At 44.3% G+C, this 20007-nt stretch overlaps 1 protein-coding gene across 1 annotated transcript in view; it reads right to left on the reverse strand.

The window, feature by feature from the left end:
- LOC111143680 (delta/notch like EGF repeat containing) overlaps window positions 1-20007 on the reverse strand; it is a 311777-nt gene that overhangs the window by 27120 nt on the left and 264650 nt on the right. Inside the window, exon 9 of the mRNA XM_022497511.1 lies at window positions 9185-9307. Within this exon, the coding sequence (XP_022353219.1) occupies window positions 9185-9307 (123 nt within the window). The remainder of the gene's footprint in view (window positions 1-9184; window positions 9308-20007) is intronic.

The raw sequence follows: 20007 nt of genomic DNA on the forward strand, positions 1-20007 counted from the left end.
CAATTACCACGTACCAAAGTTCACCTCTGTTGTCCACTGGCTTTGTCCCCGTACGGGGCTTTGCAGCTCACTGGATCCTGGCAACAACGCTAGGAGACAAATAGCCTTACTCCCCAAGCTAGGATTTTGAAACCACCAGTGATCTGAATCTGAGCCTGTCCTTGCTAACTAGTCTGCGAGAGTGAGCTCAGACTGGCCTTGGAAACATACAAAATTCCACAGAGCTCAGAGCACCCATTTCACAAAAAAGCAGACATCTTAAAAATCTTTACAGCAAAAGCAGTTTCCCATGGGTGTAAAAAAACGTTTATGTGTGTATGCGAAAGTAGGACTGAAGGACTGAATTATTTTGTCTTTCACATCAGGGATTTCTATATTGGTGAGATTTTTCTTTTCAGTGAGTCATTAGTGCTTTATAATTTTATTAAAAGCTTTTAAAAATTCAACGTTATTTGAAAGGTAAGATTTCTGCTGTTGTCTCACCGGAAGGCCAAGATCGATGAATGGATTAATCTCTCCTCTCTCCCTCATCCCTTGCCCTTTGGAGGGGAAGAGAGATTACATTATATTCCATATAAGAATGTAGAGAATGATATGATCGCCCTTCCTGACAGGCTCGCGACAAGTAAGCAGAAAGCAAATAGGGACGGGATGGTATTTACTCAATTTGCTCTCCACTTCATTACTGAGCTCATATTGTGCAAAGGACTGCCACACCCAGTGACTCATCACTTAGTCACTGAAATTACTCTCAAGATTTTTGTCTATCATTTCTTTTTCAGTGTCTTAAGAATTGGGCTCATGAAAGACAAAAAAGTGTAAGAGGAAGAAGAAACAGAACTGCCTATCTGTATTCATACTAACAACTTCTTTGAGCCTGGCAAATTTGGAATAGATGGCTTTTCATTCCATTTTATCCTTTGCCCCTCATGCCCAACCCATGAATAATATTCTGCCAGTTATTTTCCTAAAGTGCCTTTCAGATCCTTGCCTGGCTTTTCTCCCTGCACCAGCCTGATCCCACTGCCTTGGGCCTGGTGGGCCTCCAACCCCGGAAGCCCCATCCTAGCTCCCTTCCTGTCTCCAGTGACTGGAATGAGCCTTGGTGACTTTCAGTGACCTTAACCAACCCAGGCAATCCAAGAGATGTGCAAGATCAAACAAATGTAAAGATGTGCATGAAACTGGTCATTTTTTTCTCACCTGGGTATGTACAACCTTTTCACCCAGAAGCTTCTGTTTTCTCACTGATTCCCGAGTAGCATGGGCTCAATCAAATGAATAAAATGCAAAGCAGCCTTTTCTGCTTCAAAGTGTTTATCAAAAAGCAAAGAGCCTCATATTTTCAAGCTCCCACGGGGCTGGTCATTGGAAACCAGGTGACAGAAAAAGCTTTCAAATGCAATGAGAAATACGGTTAGAGCCAAAGTTCAGAGATGCCTGGAATCTAAAAAGATGTCCATTTGATCTAAAGAAAGAATGACCAAGGATGATCTTTACTGGGTTTCTAGTAATACATTAGCCAGTCAAGCCTGCATAATATTAATACAATGAACACATGAACACGCAGAGGACCACGTTTTTCAAATGAGGCAGAAAAGCAAATTGTAAGCTAATATTTGAACATCTCAACCTTAAAAGACTTCAGTAAGATAGATTCGATGAAAACACCCAAGATAATAGCAATTTCAATCTTTTGGGGTTTTTTTTAATTTTTGGCAATAATTTTATCCCTTGTTATTTCTCTTTTTCAAAAGATACTGGGTCACTTGAGATTGAGAGTTTCCTGGCATCTCATCTTCATGGAAATACGATGGCTATGAAGCAAGATGGTCTTAAAGTCCCCAGCAAGCCCTTGGTTTCTATACTCTAAACCTTGCTAATCCCTTTATAAGAAACACTTGTCATATTGCTCAGCTTGTCTTAAGAGCTGAACAACCATGAGCTGGAAACCTTGAAGACAGAGACCAGAGAGTCATGAACACCACTGATGTGCCGAAGAGACTCCGCCGAAACCCTCCTCCTCAAGCCCCCCTTCCCCAGGGGCCCTGAGTGCCAGTACAACACTGTGCCGGCCGCCCATTTCCTCTGACCTGAATGCCTTCCTTTCCCTCTGCCCGGGCTGGTCTTCACCTGGCACATTCCATCTGTCAAAACCTAACTCCAATGCTTTTTCTCTAGAGAGCTGAACCTGGGTCTCTAGAGACAGAGCTCCATTTTTCCACCATTGTGCGCTGAAAGCACGCTGAGATTTGCAGTATGACGGAGTTTACTGTGTTAAAACATGACTTATCTGTTCTCCTGTCTGATCCCCCTCCCCCCTCAACAAATCTCTGAGGGCCTTCAGAGCAGAGGCCATGATTTAACGCATGGAAGACATTCTGGACGTACCACCAGAATCCTGTCCTTTCAGGAGGGGCGATGGTCAGTGTACTTTGGCTGACACACAGGTAGGACTGCCAGAGGAGTGAGAAGCCATTCCAAATCTGCCTCAAAAACACCCTATTTTGTCAGGGAAAACCAGGTCCACACTTCAAACTAAGTCTGTGGAATGACACATGCATCACCCATTGGCAACGGACATAGCATGCACTATTACGAAACTTATGTTTAGTCTCAAGCAAAAATAAACTGTAATTCAGTCAAAACTAATAAAAATTCATACTTTTCATATTAAGGGATAGAGAGGCAATGTTTCTGAAAAGATCTCTATTCCAACAGGGCTCTGTATAGAAGTTAATTTTAGAGTTAAAATGACCACAAATTCAAAGAGGAGCACGCCAATGGCAAGTCTTCATTGCCATCGCAATTTGGTCATGATTAATATTTTGAAAACTGAAAGTCACTATTTTAGGTAATAAAACCAGATAAAGAAAATTAACTCTATGTGTCCTTTGAACTTAATATTTGTTCTAAGACATCGTCTTATTTTATTCAAACTTATTTCCTCCACAAAAAATGTCCCAGTACTTCAACTATCACAGAGGCCAACCTCTTCTAAACTATTTCAGAAATTATAATTGACATCTTGACCTTGGCCTCATTATTTCTTGTGTGTGTGCCAGTCTTAGTCTGCTCCTCTGGCTAAATATTAGCCTAAAAAAGGAAGGAACCCTAAAAAAGGAAGGATAACCCAAAAAGGAACTTAACCATTTTGGTATCTATCCCACTATTTGAGAAGGCCTACGTACACAAAACACCCAAAAATTCTTGTTCACTGGTTACACAGAAAAAAGTAACTGGGGCAAACAAAATGTTCTCACCTTTTCAATTACAAATTTCTGTAGACTTTTAAAATGAACAATTAGGTACAATGGGATTGAACGTATAACCCAATGATGTCATTTCTGAAGCCCAATCCCACCCCCGCCAAACTCAGAAAGTATAAAAATTATATGCATAAAGATGTTCATTTCAAAATTGTTTATAAAAGCTTCACATCAGATGCCACAAGGGAACAGATAAACATTCCCCCATGGGAATATTACATAGCTATTTAATATAGAATTAGTAAGACTTCTAGCAATATCTAAATGAAACATACTACAAAAGGAAAGCAAGGGCAGAACAATATAAAAATTGTATGTATACTCCATTGTAACCATGAAAACACGGATATTTAAAAAGGACAGAAACAACAGAGATGCTTATTGTTCTTGTATTCTGTTATGAAGCTATGAACTATCTCAAATTTTCTTTTTTCTAAAATTTGATTATTGTTGTTACGTCATTTTCATACTTAAAAACTGAAATATTTTCTAACTTTGGCCAGGAAAAATTCCAAAGGAGTATACTGTTGATCATTTAGTTTGTTCTACTAAAATAAAAGTCAATGGCATATGGGGCAACTTAACTTTCTGACACTAGGAAGTCACAAACTAAGCAGAGTCTTGAAAGTCTTGCCTTGAACTAGCTCTGAGCTAATTTTGGAGGACAGATGAGCATTTTGGTATGTCCAAAGAGAGGTTACTCTAAGTCCCTCCACGCATTTCACTTCTAACAATTTCACGATACAGCAGAAATTTTCTGGGAAAACATTTACATCGGTTTCCTTTATTTAATTAGCGTGTTAAGCAACAATTTCAATGCAACTAAAGACGGCTGTTGAGCACTTGCCTTTGTGTAAGCCACCACACCAAGAGCTGCAGAGAACTAACAGGAAAAGAGCCTACATAGTCACTGCCTTTCAGGAGATGATGATTTAGCGTAAGACAGAGGGATTTCTACAAGGTTGACCATCAATGTCACAGCAAACACAGAGGCAAGGTTGGGAGAGGTCAAGGAGAAAGGGATCACATGTTCCGGGACCAACACTGCAGTCGGTGGATGCAGGACTGGATGAGGGTGAAGAGGAGGGGGGAGAGAGTGGGGACAAGAAGGAAACCCTTGGGGCCTATGACATTCATGTCATCCAGAGGGCAAGGATTCAGTGAAGGCAGGGAGACAAGAGTCAGGGGACAGCAACGGGGCTGAAGAAGGAAGCTAAAGGAGAGTGAGTTTCAAGAGGGAGCCGGCAGTCAATGGGGCAAGGAAGCAGGCACCCAGGAACCGGGAGTCAGAAGCTGGAGGGGTAGGCTTCAGGATCTCATTGAAAAGTCTTCAGTGAGGTCATCGCGAGACCCATTTTAGCGAGACGGTGTGGACAAGATCCAAACTGAACAGGATCAAGAAAAGAATAAAAATGTTACAAATTGAGATGGTATCTACAGTAATCTAGGGAAACTTGCTTGTAAAATAAAGAGGAAGAGAGGGGGAAGTAAGTCGAGGAGGACACCAAGTCATTGAAAAGGGGTTTTTTTCCAATTTGTGTGCAATGCATAAAAACATTTCTTCTTCTGCATAGCAGACCAATTTCTCCAATACCTTTTATGAAAAAAACAAAACACAACAATTCCTTCCCATTTATACCAATTCCTCCTTAAGGGTCAGACACTATTACAGACACTGGGCCTTTATTCAGTTTTGGTTAGCTCTCTGTTCTCACACCCCTAACACGTGAATGTAGTAACAACAAACAAATAATAATAAAACACTGGCAGAAGTTCCCCCTCCTTGCTTTCCATTTTCAAAATGTTCTTAGCCACACTTTGCTGAGCTCCTATTACATGTTTTCTTTTTAGAAAGTCATGTTCATCTGAGTTCTATTTTAACATAAAACAGTAAAGAACACCACTTAAAAAAATGCATTTGTACAGTAAGAGGTTGAAGTCCCAACCCCCCCACCCCCCAACACACCACCAACCTAAGTTCTAACCCCAGAGGTAAATTCTAACTCCAGAGGTGTTGCCCACCTGTCTTCTAGTTTCCTGAGTTTATGCACACGTCCTATATGTAAGTATATGTTTGGAGAGATGCTTCCAAGGGACTGATATCCATCCCCCAAGGAGAGAAAGACACAGGATCTTGTGAATCACTTTTCCCCTGGACTGGAGGCCATGACTTACCCCCCTCACCTCTTTCGTAGTTCCTCTACCACCCACCACCCCAGCTCCACAACTCCTACTTTAGAAGTTCGACCATTTACGCTGCTAGGCTTTGCCTTAAGGAGACTTATTTTAAATCTAAACCTAAAGGTCTCTACACATATACCCAGATTAAATGACTTTACCTGCCCACTGGGATGAGATATTTAACATGCATGTATGTCTTCCAACCCTTCCCTCCCCATCCCCTTCAACTCAGGGATTTAGTTAAAATGATAGCAAACTTGAATGCAGTCATTTCAATTTTTCCTGAAGATTGGATATAATGGAGACATCCTAGGTGGGCCCCCAACGAGTCACACCCTTCTCTTGTGTGTGAGCTTTGGACCAAGAGCATCCAGCCAAAGTTAAGTGATTTTGAAGATGCAGTTAAGGTCCCTAATCAGTTCACTTTTTGTTGATCTTAGGTGGGCCTGACCTAATCAGATGAGATCTTCAGAGAGTATAGGCTCCTCTCCTGAAGTGAGAGACATGAAAGAGCACAAGCTCTCTTTCATCTCCCTTTCACTGCAAGTTGTCATGACTTCTGCAACCACAAGGATATGAATTCTGTAAAACAACCAGAGGGAACACAGAGGTTGACCCTTTCCTATTCAAGCTTCAGACGGGAATTCAGTACAGCCAACATCTTGATTCCAGCCTTGTGGGACCCCAAGCAGAGAGTCCCCAAAGACATGCCTGGACCAACAGGACCGTTGGCAACTAAAAGGGTGTCATTTCAAACTGCTACTTCGTAGTGACTTGTTATACAGCAGAACTAATTGGTAAAACAAGTACATCTATTGTCTTCAAAAGACTCTTCTTCCCCATTAAACTACCAGCCACAAGCACTTTAATATCATCTATTTTGGTTTATCCCTGCATTTAAAGAACCTGTTCAACCCTCTCCTTCCTGTTCTCTATCTTCCCCTATCTAGTTTATTTGTTCTGATATAGTTCCAACTGAGTGAGAATACTTTTTAAAATAAATCTCTTAGAAAGGGGACACAGTGTTATGTTTTCTGTACGCTTAAATGGGAGAAATGTCTTTCTTTTGCCCTCAAACGTAAAGGACCCTTGACCACCCACCCTTTGCACTGGGTAGCCAGAAACATTTCTCCACTATTGCTAGTTTCATTACAGAGAGAAGCACATCAGTGCAGATTTGATTCTCTCTTTTGTATGTTACCTGTATGCCCTCTGAAGACTCTTACAGAAAAAAAGATTTCTCTTCATCATTAGATTTGGAAATTTTACCAGAAAATCTCAAATTGTGTTCATCTCCTTCATTAATCCCTCTGGCACCCTGCAAACCCATTCATTCTATCTGAAAACTCCAGTTTTCTCCAGCTCATACATTTCTCCTTCTAGTAATTAGTAGATTCTGATTTTATTTCCATGTGTCCTTTCTTCCTCTGGACCATCCACCATCCAGACGGAAACAGACCGCCTGGGTCTTCTCTCCACATTTCCTCTCTTGTCAGTCAGGATTTCCCTTTCCTCATGTTTTCACTTCTATCACGAAATAGTTCCTCCTTTGGCTCTTCCAGATCCAGATTCAAGTGTGAGTAATATACATTACTCGTTTCACTTCCTCTCCTGAGTGGATGCAGTTGGTGGTGCTTGCTGCAACTCATTTTTATTTTCTAGGTTATTTTCCCTTTCTGAGTTGCTGGGACAGACTCCCCATGCTGGCCAGGGTGAAGTTTGCCAACATCAGGCAGAGACAGAAGCCCTTGAAGACTCCCCTCCAGTGCTAGACAGGCCGGCTAACTGGTAGCCTTGTCTACTAAGGGGCAGGATGGAGGCCTCCCAGTTTGGGAGGCTCAGGGCTCTCCACGAATGAAGAGAGACCATTTTCTCTCAGCCATACAGGAAATAAAGGACCAGTTCAGTCCAACTGTCCAAATGTTTTAGAGGTCAGCCAGTCTCCATGAGATCTGTAGAGCCCATTAAGTCACATGGAACACATTCACAGCACGTACTTCCTCTTTGTAAACTGAGGGTCCTTGGAGCTCTGCAAGCCGTTGATGCAGCTCTCCCCTAACCCTGTTGTGCACAAAAGCTCCCCACACCCGCGTCCTTTTCTTGAAAACCCAAATCCTCCAAAATGTTGGGCTATCCTCTGGGGTCATTTTCCTTCTTGGATCATCCCTCACAGAGAGCCAGTCCCAGAAAGATAAAAGGGGTAGAATTGAGAGCATATAGAGAAGGATCAACATATGTATCTGTGGCCCATCGTGTGTAATTGTATTTGTTACTGCTTAGGATCAGAGCATGGGCAATGCCTCAAAGATAGGAAATTTGTATCATCAACAGTAGAATTTGGAATTTTTAATTTTGGAAGCACATCCATGACTAATTTTGTCATTGAAGAATTTCAAAATGTCAGTACGTATCACTGCCCTTACTCTGTATGGACAATATAAAGACCGGTCAGCTTCAGAGATTACTGTTGGCTCAGTAGGAAGCCAGCGGCATGATTAGGATGCGCTACTTAGGTCTCCTGACTCACTGCTTCTTTATTCTTCTTTCCAGAATCGAGCAGACTCCCTATTTCTCAATACCCCGAAAACCCTGGAATGAAATCCATGTGAATGAAGCCAGCACATCTGTCCTGGTGGAAGTGGTGGACTTTGGCTCTCAACAGGCATCACGCTCGGAGAGAAGCATCGGATCTCCTGAACATAAAGCAAACCCTTGGCCCCACCTCATCCCTACCAGCCAGAGAGACCAGATCAAGTTCATCCATGTGGCCTACACACCCTCAAGGCCCACCAAAAAGACCACTAAATAAGGGTGAGTCCACCCAGTGGGAAGGGACAGCAGCCGCAAGGCCAGGTCACCAGGCAGATGGATGGCATCAAGTGAGCAGGGCTGGGAGCAAGAGGTTCAATGAAATGGCTATAAATAGAGCCCATGGAGGCATTGCAAAAATCTAAACCCAGCTCTGAAGTTGTGGCTCAGAGAAATGTGTGTGGCAGCTGATAAACAGGACTTCCTGGTGCCGTGCTGTCCGAGGGTATTGGGGCTTGAATGGAGCCACACCACTGAGCCCACAAGGGAGGCAGAAGGGCACTAGGGACATGCTGGCTGGGCTCCTGAGGGACACCACTGCCACCTCACAGGATTATTGGGAGGATAGTGTGGGTTCACGCACACGAGGGCTTAGAACAAGGTCTGCACATTATAACCACTCTGTCGATGTCGGCTGTTTTTCCAGAGTGACTTTGACGCGCGTCCACTCAAATGAGCTAATAACGTTTCCCTTGCAACTGACTCATTTAACGAGGATTAACTTTCCTGCCAACATGTGAGATTTCACGTGCGTCCTGCACTGACAGCACAGCTTCCTGTCTCTGCCCAGCAAGCACCGCAGAACAGCACGCGTCCCTCCCCCGCGGTCTCCACAGCCCTGTCCTCCCATCTGTGTCTGATGGTGCACTTAGGCTCACTTCTTACCATCGGCTTTGCACACATTCAACAGAGAAAAGAGCAAGGAGACAAGAAGAGGAAAGGGCAGGAGAGAGATTTTCAGCTTATCAGGAGGAAACCCTGGGCGGGCTGATCACTCTCTCCGGTCCCATAAATCATCCCATTTCCAGCATTTGGTTTTTATTGTGAATAATGTAATGCTCCGATTAGAGGTTCAAGCATCTGGGTTGAGAAATCCATGACGTCATGCAGGCCACTCGGGCACAAGAAGGCCAAGTGGGACTCACCTTTGTATTCAGCCAGACACACGCACTCATAGCCGTTAACGAGGTCCCTGCAAGTGGCGGCGTTCAGGCAAGGGGCAGAGAGGCACTCGTTATATTCTTCCTCACAGTAGAGGCCGTGGTAACCTGAAGGGCAGAGAAAAAGGCCTGCGGTGAAAGGGTTCCATTTAAACCCATGCTGGACCAGTCTGCAAGGAAGGTGGCTGGGTCGGCAATGGTAGCAGGGCACGGACAGAGGGGATTTAGGGAGCTGGGTCCCCTGGGGGTTAGTTGCAATGTGGCTTTCCGGGAAGGCTGGGAAGAGTCCGTTCTCATTACCCTTTGCAGGATCCCAAGTATAAAAGGAGTGATCCCATTTATCCACCAGATGGTCTCATTACTACACCATGTCCAACGACACTAGTGACCCAGAGACCAGGGTCTGAGTGCATCAGCGTAGCCACAGGAGACAGGGATAATCAGAGCGGGGCTGACAGCATGGGAGGAAGAGCTCCTTTCAAGGATGTGCACCACTCCTCCTCCAATCAGAAAGCGGTATCTAGCAAGTAAAGAGGGTTTAATTAAAAGAGAAAGGGATCCATGTATTTCCTTTGCTATTAAGCAGAAAGTCATCTAAAAAGGCTTCACAGAGGGCACCTGGGTGGCTCAGGGGTTAGGCCTCTGCCTTCAGCTCAGGTCATGATCTCAGGGTCCTGGGATCAAGCCCTGCATCAGGCGCTCTGCTCTTTGGGGAGCCTGCTTCTCTCTCTCTCTCTCTCTGCCTGCTCTCTGCCTACTTGTGATCTCTCTGTCAAATAAATAAAATCTTTAAAAAAAAAAAAAGGCTTCACAGAAACTCCTGATAAAACGTGGGGTAATTCTGGGGCGCTTGGGTGGCTCAGTAGGTTAAAGCCTCTGCTTTCAGCTCAGGTCATGATCTCAGGGTCCTGGGATTGATCCCCGCATCGGGCTCTCTGCTCAGCAGGGAGCCTGCTTCCCCTGCTCTCTCTGCCTGCCTCCCTACTTGTGATCTCTCTCTCTGTCAAATAAATTTTTTTTAATTGTTAAAAAAAAATGTGAGGTAATTCTTTTTAATTTAAAATTGTGATTCGCTTGGGGCATGTGGGTGGCTCAGTTGGTTGAGTGGCTGACTTCAGCTCAGGTCATGATCTCAGGGTCCTGAGTTCGAGCCCCATGTCGGGCTCTGTGCTCAGTAGGAAATCTGCTTCTCCCTCTCCCTCTGCTCTCTCCCTCAAATAAAGAAATGAAATCTTAAAAAAATAAAAGAACTATTATCTCAATTATAATATTTTGTACTTTAAAAATAAAATAAGAGCAATGAAGAAAAAGAAACTACCAGTTTCTCAATAAAGATGACTTTTACTCCGTTCGCAGCACAGGTGTTTATGCTGAAGGACAAGAAGACAACATTCTTTGAGATTCACTCATGAATGTTATACTGTTTTTAACTTTCAAAAACATGCATCAGTGCCAATTTGCAGTGAAACCAAGCCATTTTTTTTTCCTGGCCTGTCCAAACAATGAGAAACACGTGAGTGCTTTCAAAAATCACCCTGCCTGTGTTGGTTCTGAATTCAGATAAGCAGAAAAAAGAAACCCTTCCTCAAATGAGAACTAGAACTACTAGGTCCCCCCCACCCAGCTTTCCAACTCATAGCCAACCCTCAGACTCAGAAAGTTGCATTAGGACATGCTCATGTGTTGAACTGTTTTGTTTCTCGTGCCTATCGCAAAAGTAGGTTAAGCTCCTATCTGTAGAGTATTAACAAAGTGGTTTTCAAATTTGTTGCCATTTCAGTTGTTTTTGAACTGCTCTCCCAAATGAGGCAGTGATACCGGCGCCTTTGAGACCTTGACCTACCTGAGACAAACAGGCCATGGGTTTCAATTCTTCCATCTTCCCCTACTTTTTGTAATTTTAGAAAAATATTTCTTATTACTCTTCATCAATATTTTGATCATCTAGATCAGAGTTTCCCAATGGCCAACGATTTTGCCCCCAGAATTTGGCAATGCTTGGAGGTGCTTTTGGTTGTCGCAACTAGGGTGGAGGGGAAGGAGGCTGCCACTGGTATCTAGTGTCAGGATCCTACTAAACATCCTAGGAGGCATAGGACAGCCCTTCATGACCAACCTCCCCAAAAAAAGAAAAAAGAAAAAAAAATCCAGCTAAAATGCTAACAGCACCAGATGCAGAGAACCCTGCTCTACGCTAAAGATCAGCAAACTCTGGCTCACAGGCCAAATGCATCCCAGTCTGGTTTTATAAACAAAGTTTTATTGAAACACAGCTGCATTCATCCCTTTATGCATTGTCTACGGCTGTGTTCCCATTACAAAGGCAGCCTGAGTAGTTGCAACAAAGACTCTATAGTCTGCGAAGCAACAAAGACTCTATAGTCTGCGAAGCCCCAAATCCTTACTAGCTGGCCTCTTGGAGGACAAGTTTGCTGACTCCTGATCTGGGTTCAGCAGAAAACCTTTCTTTTTGTAAGAGTTTTGGATATTAACTTCTTATCAAATAGAGACTTTGCAAGCATTTTCTCCCATTCCATAGTTGGCTTTTACTCAGTTGATTTCTTCCTTTGCTGTATTGCTTTTTAGTTTGATAGAGCCCCACTTCTCTATTTTTGCTTTTGTTGTCTGTACTTCTGGTGTCCTAGCCAAGAAATCATTGCCAAGACCAATATTATGAAGGTTTTCCCCTATGTTTTCTTCTAGGAGTGTTATAGTTTCAGGTCTTACATTTAGGTCTTTAATCCATTTTGAGTTGTTTTTTGTGGAATGTGTAAGAGAATACAAATTAGCCAACAGGTTACACAAAAAGATGCTCAACATCACTAATCAGCAGGAAATTGCAAATCAAAACCACAATGAGTTAATGCATCCCACCTATTAGGACCACCATTATAAACACACACACACACACACACACACACACACAGAAAATAGAAATTGTTGGCAAGGATATGGAGAAATTAGAACCCTTGTATACTGCTGATGGAAATGTGAAATGGTTCAGCCACTATGGAAAACAATAGAGAGAATCCCCCAAATTAAAAATAGAACTATCATATGAATTATAATCCCATTTCCAGGATTTATCCAAAATAACCCAAAACAGGATCTCAAAGAGATATTTGCATTCCCATATTCACTACAGCATTATTCACAACAACCAAGAGATAGAATCCACCAAAATGTCAGTCAAGGGATGAATGGATAAAGAAAATGCAGTTTATACATACAATGGAATATTATTCAGCCCTTAAAAAGGAAAGAACTCTTGTCGTATGCTATAACATGGATGAACCTTGAAACTATAAGCTAAGTAAGATAAGCCAGTCACTGAAGGACAAATATTTCCTGATTCTACTTATATGAGGCATCTGAAGTTGTGAAACTCAGAGAAGCAGAGTAGAATGGTGGTTACCAGGGGCTCAGGGGAGGGGAAAATGGGGAGTTCCTTGTCAATGGATATAGAGTTTCAGTTTTGCTATTTGACAATGTACATATCATTAACAAAATTGCACTGTACCCTTAAAAATGTGTTAATAGGGTAGATTTCATGTTATGTGATTTTTCTCACAATTAAAGAAATATAATACGTAACCTACATCACAAGTTCATTGCCTTTTGGCTTCTCAGTGTGGACCGACAGTCGCAAGGAAGAGCTTTTCAATCGTATTTGCTCTCCTAACAGATGTTTTGAAAATCGCTTGGAAGAACAACAGATAACCCTGCAAGCATTTTTGACCTCCCAATTGAAGTATTATTTACATACACAAAAATCAAAGGCAAATTTCATGAAATCACCCGTAATTGTTTTCATTCTTCACAAGCTGTATCATTCTCTTCTTCCACTAGTAACATGAAAAGCAAATGAGGACGTTATTTTACAGAGATAATTAAGCTGATGATGTTTTTCTTCCTTGCAGGAAAAGAAAAAGATAGAGGTTTCATTTTCTGAAACCATTTCTTCGGGGATGGTAACATCTCAACATCTTTATGGAAATGTCAAGGCACTCCTTACACTGAGTACCCAAGAGCCTAAGTTGGACTATTTGAATAAAAAGGCATTCCTTCTGAAAGAGATGGCTTCTGTGAAAATGAGGCTGCCACCCCCTGAGAGTAATTAATTCGGACAAACAAATTAGCTCAGGGCAGTATGCCCAGGGTCTAGGAAAAATAGGCTAGTCCAAAGAACTTTTTTAAATTAAAAAAGATCAGAAGGGTGAGATGAGAGTGGCCCTTTCCAGGGCAGCTATCTTCATCACCACCACTCCCATCTTTGCATGACTTACTCCTGAATATTCGACTCCAATATTCCTTAAATTGACAGAACGTAGTGATCAGCTGGACGTGAGCAGTGAGCATGGTCACTATGGCCGCTGCATTTAGGCTGAGTGAGTGGATAATGTTGCCATTAACACGACCAAAGGAATATCAGGGTTTTGAGAAGTTGACCAGTTGGATTTTGTTTAACTTAGGGCTCACTTAGGGAGGTCCAGGTCGCAGATGGAAAAATAGTCTTAAATAGTGCAGAAACGGCATCTTGGGGATTAGTGGCCTTGAAGTGGTGTTGAAGTTTCATCAAAGAAAAACTCTTGAGAGAAAAAAAGAAGGGACTGAGGTCAGATCTACATGCATGGGCAGGTGGAGAAGGAGATACCAGATCAGGACACTGGGCAAGGATAAGACAAAGGAGAGGAGTAAAAGCAAAGGACAGCAATGTCACGGGAGCCAGGGGAAGAAAGGAAATCAAGGAAGGCGGCTCAAAGAGTCTAAAGACTGAAAAATGGCAACTGGATTAGAAGATTATAAAGCCACTGGAGGGGCGCCTGGGTGGCTCAGTTGGTTAAGTGTCTGCCTTCAGCTCAGGTCATGATCTCAGGGTCCTGGGATCGAGCCCTGCATCAGGCTCTGCACTCAGCGGAGAGTCTGCTTGTCCCTCTGCCCCTCCCCTGCTTGTGCTCTTTCTCTCTCAAATAAATAAACAAAATCTTTAAAAAAAAATCATAACTCTCAATGGGAGGTAAACTGCCTTATAGAGGTTATTTTGAAAGTTGGGGGAGGGGAGGGATGGCTTATCACACTGATTGGAGGATTCAACTGGAATTTAGTGGGTAGAGGCCAGAGATAGTAACCATCTTATAAAGTCTAGGATACTGCTCACAACAAGGATACTCTGGTGTCCCTCAGGACTTCAGTCTGTCCATCAGAGATTCATGGAGGTGAAAACTCTGTTCCATGAGCTTCCAGGCATAGAACCTAATAGCTTTACATGCACACTGACATATACAGTTTTTAAGACATGCTGAGTTTTTCTGGAGTGTAACTACTGGGTAAATCCAGAGAAGACAGTACCTAGAGTTGTTCACCACTTGGGAAAACCCCTTCACAAGAGCAACAGGTCTTGAAGAACTTAAATCACCGACAGCTGTATCAATAGACAAAACAAGGCAAAAACCCCTTCTCCGGATCATTTTCTGACAACACTGTCTAAAGCTTCTCCCACCAGTTACTCATCCTAATACTTAGCTGATTTCGTGGCAACACTTATAACTGTCTGAAATCATATTTCAATTCCTATTCTAGATTATTATTTCTCTTCCTCCTCTAGAAGACTAGCTGGAAGACAGATCGCCCTGTTCACAGACACTGTATTCAGTGTCTGGCACAGAAAAGATGCTCAAAATAGCTGTTGGATCAGCACCCATAGTGCCATTGATTAAGCCAACACACATTTAAGATGTGCCCAGAGTGTGCCAGGAGCTTTCGGGTACTGAGGATACAAAGCTCAATGGCAGGTCTCTGTCTGCAAGAAACTTACAATCTAATAGCACACGAGAGTCATCTGCTTTACCAGCCCCTCCCCATGGGCTAACTGGTTCAATCCTCATGACAGCCCAAAATGATGGGCATGGCTAGTCCCAGCGTATAGATGAGGAAAGACAGTCAACCCTGTGTTCTTCCATGAGGAATTAAGGGTCAAAGAGATAAAGAAACTTGCCCAAGGACACACAGTCAACCCTGTGTTCTTCCTACTCTCCCGAGAACGTCCCCAGAATGCATTACCTAGCATACCCGTCTGCTAGGGCCGTGATAACCAAACGCCACGGGCTGGGGGGATTAAACAACAGAAATTTATTTTCTCACAGTTCTGGAAGCTGGAAATCTCCTTGCCTTGGTTTCTCTCCTCGCCTTGTGGATGGCCACTTTCTCCCTGTGTCTCGTCTCCGTGTGGCCTTGTCTCTGTGGGCACACCCCCCCTGGTGGTTTCAGACAGTTATGGGGAACCAGTCATACTGGTTTATAGCCCCATCCTAAAGGCCTCATTGAACCTTAATTCCGTCTTTGAAGGCACTTTCTTTACAGTCACACTGGGGTGGTTGGGGAGGGGGTGTTAGGACTTCAACATATGAAACTGAGAGACAAAATTCAGTCTTTAACACCCAAAATCAGGGTTTCTCAACCACAACGGTACTGAAATTTTGGATCAGATCATTCTTGATGGCTGGGAGCTGTACGGTACATTGTAGGATGTTGGGCAGCATTGCTGGTCTCTACCCACTACATGCCAGCAGCCCACCTCTCCCCAGTCGTGACAACCAAAAAGGTCTCCAGACATGGCCATATGGCTCCTGGAGAACATAAACCCCCTTTGAGAACCAGCGTCCTAGATCCTTTTTAGAACACGAGAACAACTCGAGGACATTTCAGAATGTGTAGGTTTGGATTTTTCATGGTGAAGAGAGTACATTCATTGAGAAAAGGGATTTTAGGGGCAGAACTGAGGGGTCCATCTGTGACTATGGGTTTAATATAATACCTGGGTGACTTCCTCCCACAGTGAGAGAATATGGACACTCAGTTCATCTGGGGCTAGTCAGATTCAAATACCAAATGAATGGAATAAAGAGAGGAGAGAAGAGTAGGAGGTACAGGCTTCCAGTTACAGACTGAATAAGTCACAGGGATGAGAGTGACAGCACGAAGAACGTGGTCAATGACATCGTAATAGCATTACATGGGGACCGATGACAGTTCTACTGGTGGTCTGCACAGTGTAACGTATAGACTTGTCGAATCACGATGTTGTGCACCTGAAATTAATAAGAATTATATGTCAACTACAGTTCAATAAAAAGAAATAAGTAGAGAGAGAGAGAGAGAGAGAGATGATAGACAGAAAGGAAAAAGAGAGGAGAGAAGCCCCACCTGGTGACTGATTATTGGAGCTACTGAGAACCCTGCTGAAAGTTCTGCCATTAGGTTTTAATTCCTCTGTGTCCTCCCTTGAAGACCAAAGTCCTACACTACTGACTGGCTTAGCAAAGGCACAGTGAGCCAGGATTTGACTCCCCCGCGGTCTGAAGGGTTCTAGAATACCATTGCCAACTCCGGGTTTTGTTCTGTCCATTGAAAGTCAAGGCTTTTTGCTGCCGTTTCCTTTTCTGCTCTCTCAACGTTGTCCCAAGACAACATTACTTAAATATTCATCTTAACAGAAGAGAGGCTCTGGCCCCATGCTGTCTACTCCACAGCTCTTTTCTCCCCTTGCCCACCGCAGCTCACTCTAAAAATCCCAAACTGGGGGGACTCCGGTTGTAGCCAGATGGCTTCCACACTCTGTATAACAAATTGGGGTGACTCTCCCGCCAAAGACACCACCTCTGCTGGGCTACCTCTGCTCCCCACTGCCTCAGAAAAAGCAAAGAGCTCCTTCAAAACCCAACAGCGATGTGGCAATGTGTTCAAAACACCAGGGAAGCCACAAGGCTCACTCCCCCAGCACAGGCCAAATTCAAGGTGAGCGCAAATTTGAAGCGTCTGGGGTTTTGTTTGTTTTTTTGTTTGTTTGTTTGTTTTACTTTAAGGTCAGACTGAAGTGAGTGGAGGAGAAGGAGGTGGTTCCTTTAAGGGCATGTAGCAACTCAGAGGATGTTTCCTCTCATTTCACATTGAATGATAAAACATGGAAGCCCCAGACTCCCTGATTCAAGTCTAGACCACTTCCTGAGACATCAAACCCTCCAAACATTCTCTCACGTGAGTTAAAAATGTGGGCAAAAGGGAAAACAATCCTGTTACATTAATATGGCCGTGAGCTTTCAAATTCTCGCTAAACTCGCTGATTGCCCTAGAGACCCTTCGGGACCCTCGGAGTGATGGGCAGGGCAATCATTCTACTGGGCTGAGAGCTTGGTTTCAGGGAGAGAGTGTGTGTGTGTGTGAGCTTGTGTGTGCACGTGTGCAGGTGCACAATATCACTCTCTCTGCCGATATGATCACAATAGGAATTTTTGTAAGAACAGGAAAGAAATAAAGTAGGTATGAATCCCTGTTCACATTAATCCCATCGAGGGTTCCAATGTTCTGTTCTAAACAGATATGCTGATGTTCGTATCTGTACAGACTCCCATGCAGCAATCACATCCCTGTCTCACACACACACACACACACACACACACACACACGAAAAAGGAAAACATCTATAAATGGGAGGAAGTTGTGTAAGGAGACAGAGCCTTGCTGGCGCGTGGAGCACAGTGGCTGCCATGGCTGCTTCTTTCTTTACTCCCTAATTTCTCATCCTTTCGTTGCTGGAGGCACCGGAACCAGAGAGAAAATAGATGTGAGAAGACCCAAATCAATCAATGTTTCCCTGGCTGTGTTTCTCAGAAACATTAAATTGGAAGGACCATACATAGAGGCTAAATTAAAGTTTTAGACTCTCCAGGCTCCCTAGTATTTATATGCTGCTGAGCCGTCTACAGATTTGCACGTCCCTCACTGGGCTTCCGAGAAAGACGGATGACAGACAGCAGGCTGTAAGTCATATCCTAACAGTTCATGCAATGAGTTTGTCTTCCCAGCTCTGCAGGCTGCCGCTGCCTTTCACAGTCATTGGGTGAAGGCTGGCCACGTTCCGGTCTCCTGTCTGCCCCTTCGACTGATTCATTCTTTAATGCAACATACAATTATTAAGTGCCTCCTATGTGTGAAAATAGATGTAATACCTCTACTGGGGCATTTAAAGGAGACAGACACCAAACAATCATCCAAATACATGTGAAATCATAACTGGGTGAGTGTGAGCAAGGGGGCGATCCCCAAGGCAGGGAGCCAGGGGGAAGGAGAAGTGGGAGAACTGGACTTGGCTGAGCTCCAGGGAGACAGCCCCAAGGAAGGGACAGTGAGCTGAGAGGTGGGTTGTGTGTAGGCAGCAACGGGGCGGCGGGGGGTGGGGGGCACCGGGAAATTCAAGACAGGAGAGGCAGCGTGGACAGAAGTCCGATGGTAGGTGGGCCAGGCTGCTACGTCTCCTTACAAAGATGGGCTGAGGTCCACAGAAGAGCAGAGGGCAGAGAACAAACAAGACGCTGGCAGCCACCAGACCAGGTGATACCTTCAACGGAGGCGGGGGGTGGGGGGGTACAGAGAGTGAGAGATCAAGTGCGCCTCTCAGGAAGATCACTTTTCTGGTGAATGGGGGAAAGCCCCATCAGAATCAATGCAGAGAAATCAGTGAAGACGTATGGCAATCGTCCCAGGGAAAACACGAGCGGGATGAGTGTGGTGGCAGGGCCAGCCAGAGAGGAAATATCAAGAGCCATTTACAAAGTAAAACAGCAACACTTGTAAGAAATGGGATGTGGCGCTTGAGAAAGGGCGAGGACGTAGGTGAGTCCCAGCTTCCTGGCTTGGCTTATCCAGAGAGGCTGCAACGCCTTCCGGAAGGAAGGAGGAAACTGACATTTATCGAACCCCCTTCCAGGGGTTAGTTTCTGTTCTAGGCACTTTTCCATACAACAGAATCTCATTCACATGGTGGGGCTGCAGCAGGGATTGGGATGGAAAGCCAGAAAGCTGGTAAAACCACTTTCTAGAAGTAGATCTTAATCGAACAAAGCGAACTGACAATTTCTCCCAGGGAAGCCATATGAAGAAAAAACATCAGCTCGTTTTAATGACCATCTGACCAATTCTGACCATACTGACCAGGAGTGAGCTACGCACTGAGGGGATCTACAGAATGGTAGCCAAAAAAAGAAAGGTTTGGGGTCAGAAGCAAGAAGTTGGGGGAGGGAGGAAGCAGAGAGAGAGAGGGAGACAGAAAGACAAGGAATAGGGGGAAGGAGAGAGAGTGGGAGAGGGTAGAAGACAGGGACCCGGAATATCAAGGGGGAGATGGGGGAAAGAGGCACAGGGAAAGAACTCCTAAAAAGACAGAAAAGGGTGGAGAGGAGATGGAATGACTCCAGAAGTCGTGGGTCCCCTGTGGAGCCACACCGCCCCCTGGTGTAACCACCAACCGATGACCAAAGATATGTGAGCACTGCTTGCAAGAGTCACTGAGACAGTGGGGCACTGGGGGGCGGGGGGGAGTGATTTGAACATTTGAGTGAAGAAAGTCTTGCCTCTCGATTTATCTTTTATGCCAATAAAATGGATTTGAACCCCTTTCCTTCCACGAACCTCTTTCCGTAACCCAGAGTTAAGTGTTCACAGGTGGGGAGCTCTGGGCCACCCAGGTGTCACCGTCTCAAGGGCCAGCACATGGCATCTTCCATCTGTGTAATTCAGGGGCGCTTGTTGCAACAGAAGCTGCTAAGTCCTTATAAAAGGAGGGCCCCTGCCCCACCCCTAGGAGGACGCGTACTTGACATTTCACCTGAAGTGGCCACACCGTCCAGCAGGGTGCCCGGCATATGATACCCACCGAACACATAACAAATGAGGCATGTGTCCCCCTGGTCTGCTGACCACTGCACGCATCTGATTTTCAAGGACAATGAAGGTACTAGAATTCTGAAAAGAGG

This window comes from Enhydra lutris, unplaced genomic scaffold (assembly GCF_002288905.1).
Source record: "Enhydra lutris kenyoni isolate GAN:26980312 unplaced genomic scaffold, ASM228890v2 scaffoldscaffold1, whole genome shotgun sequence".
NCBI classification, from domain to species: Eukaryota; Metazoa; Chordata; class Mammalia; order Carnivora; family Mustelidae; genus Enhydra; species Enhydra lutris.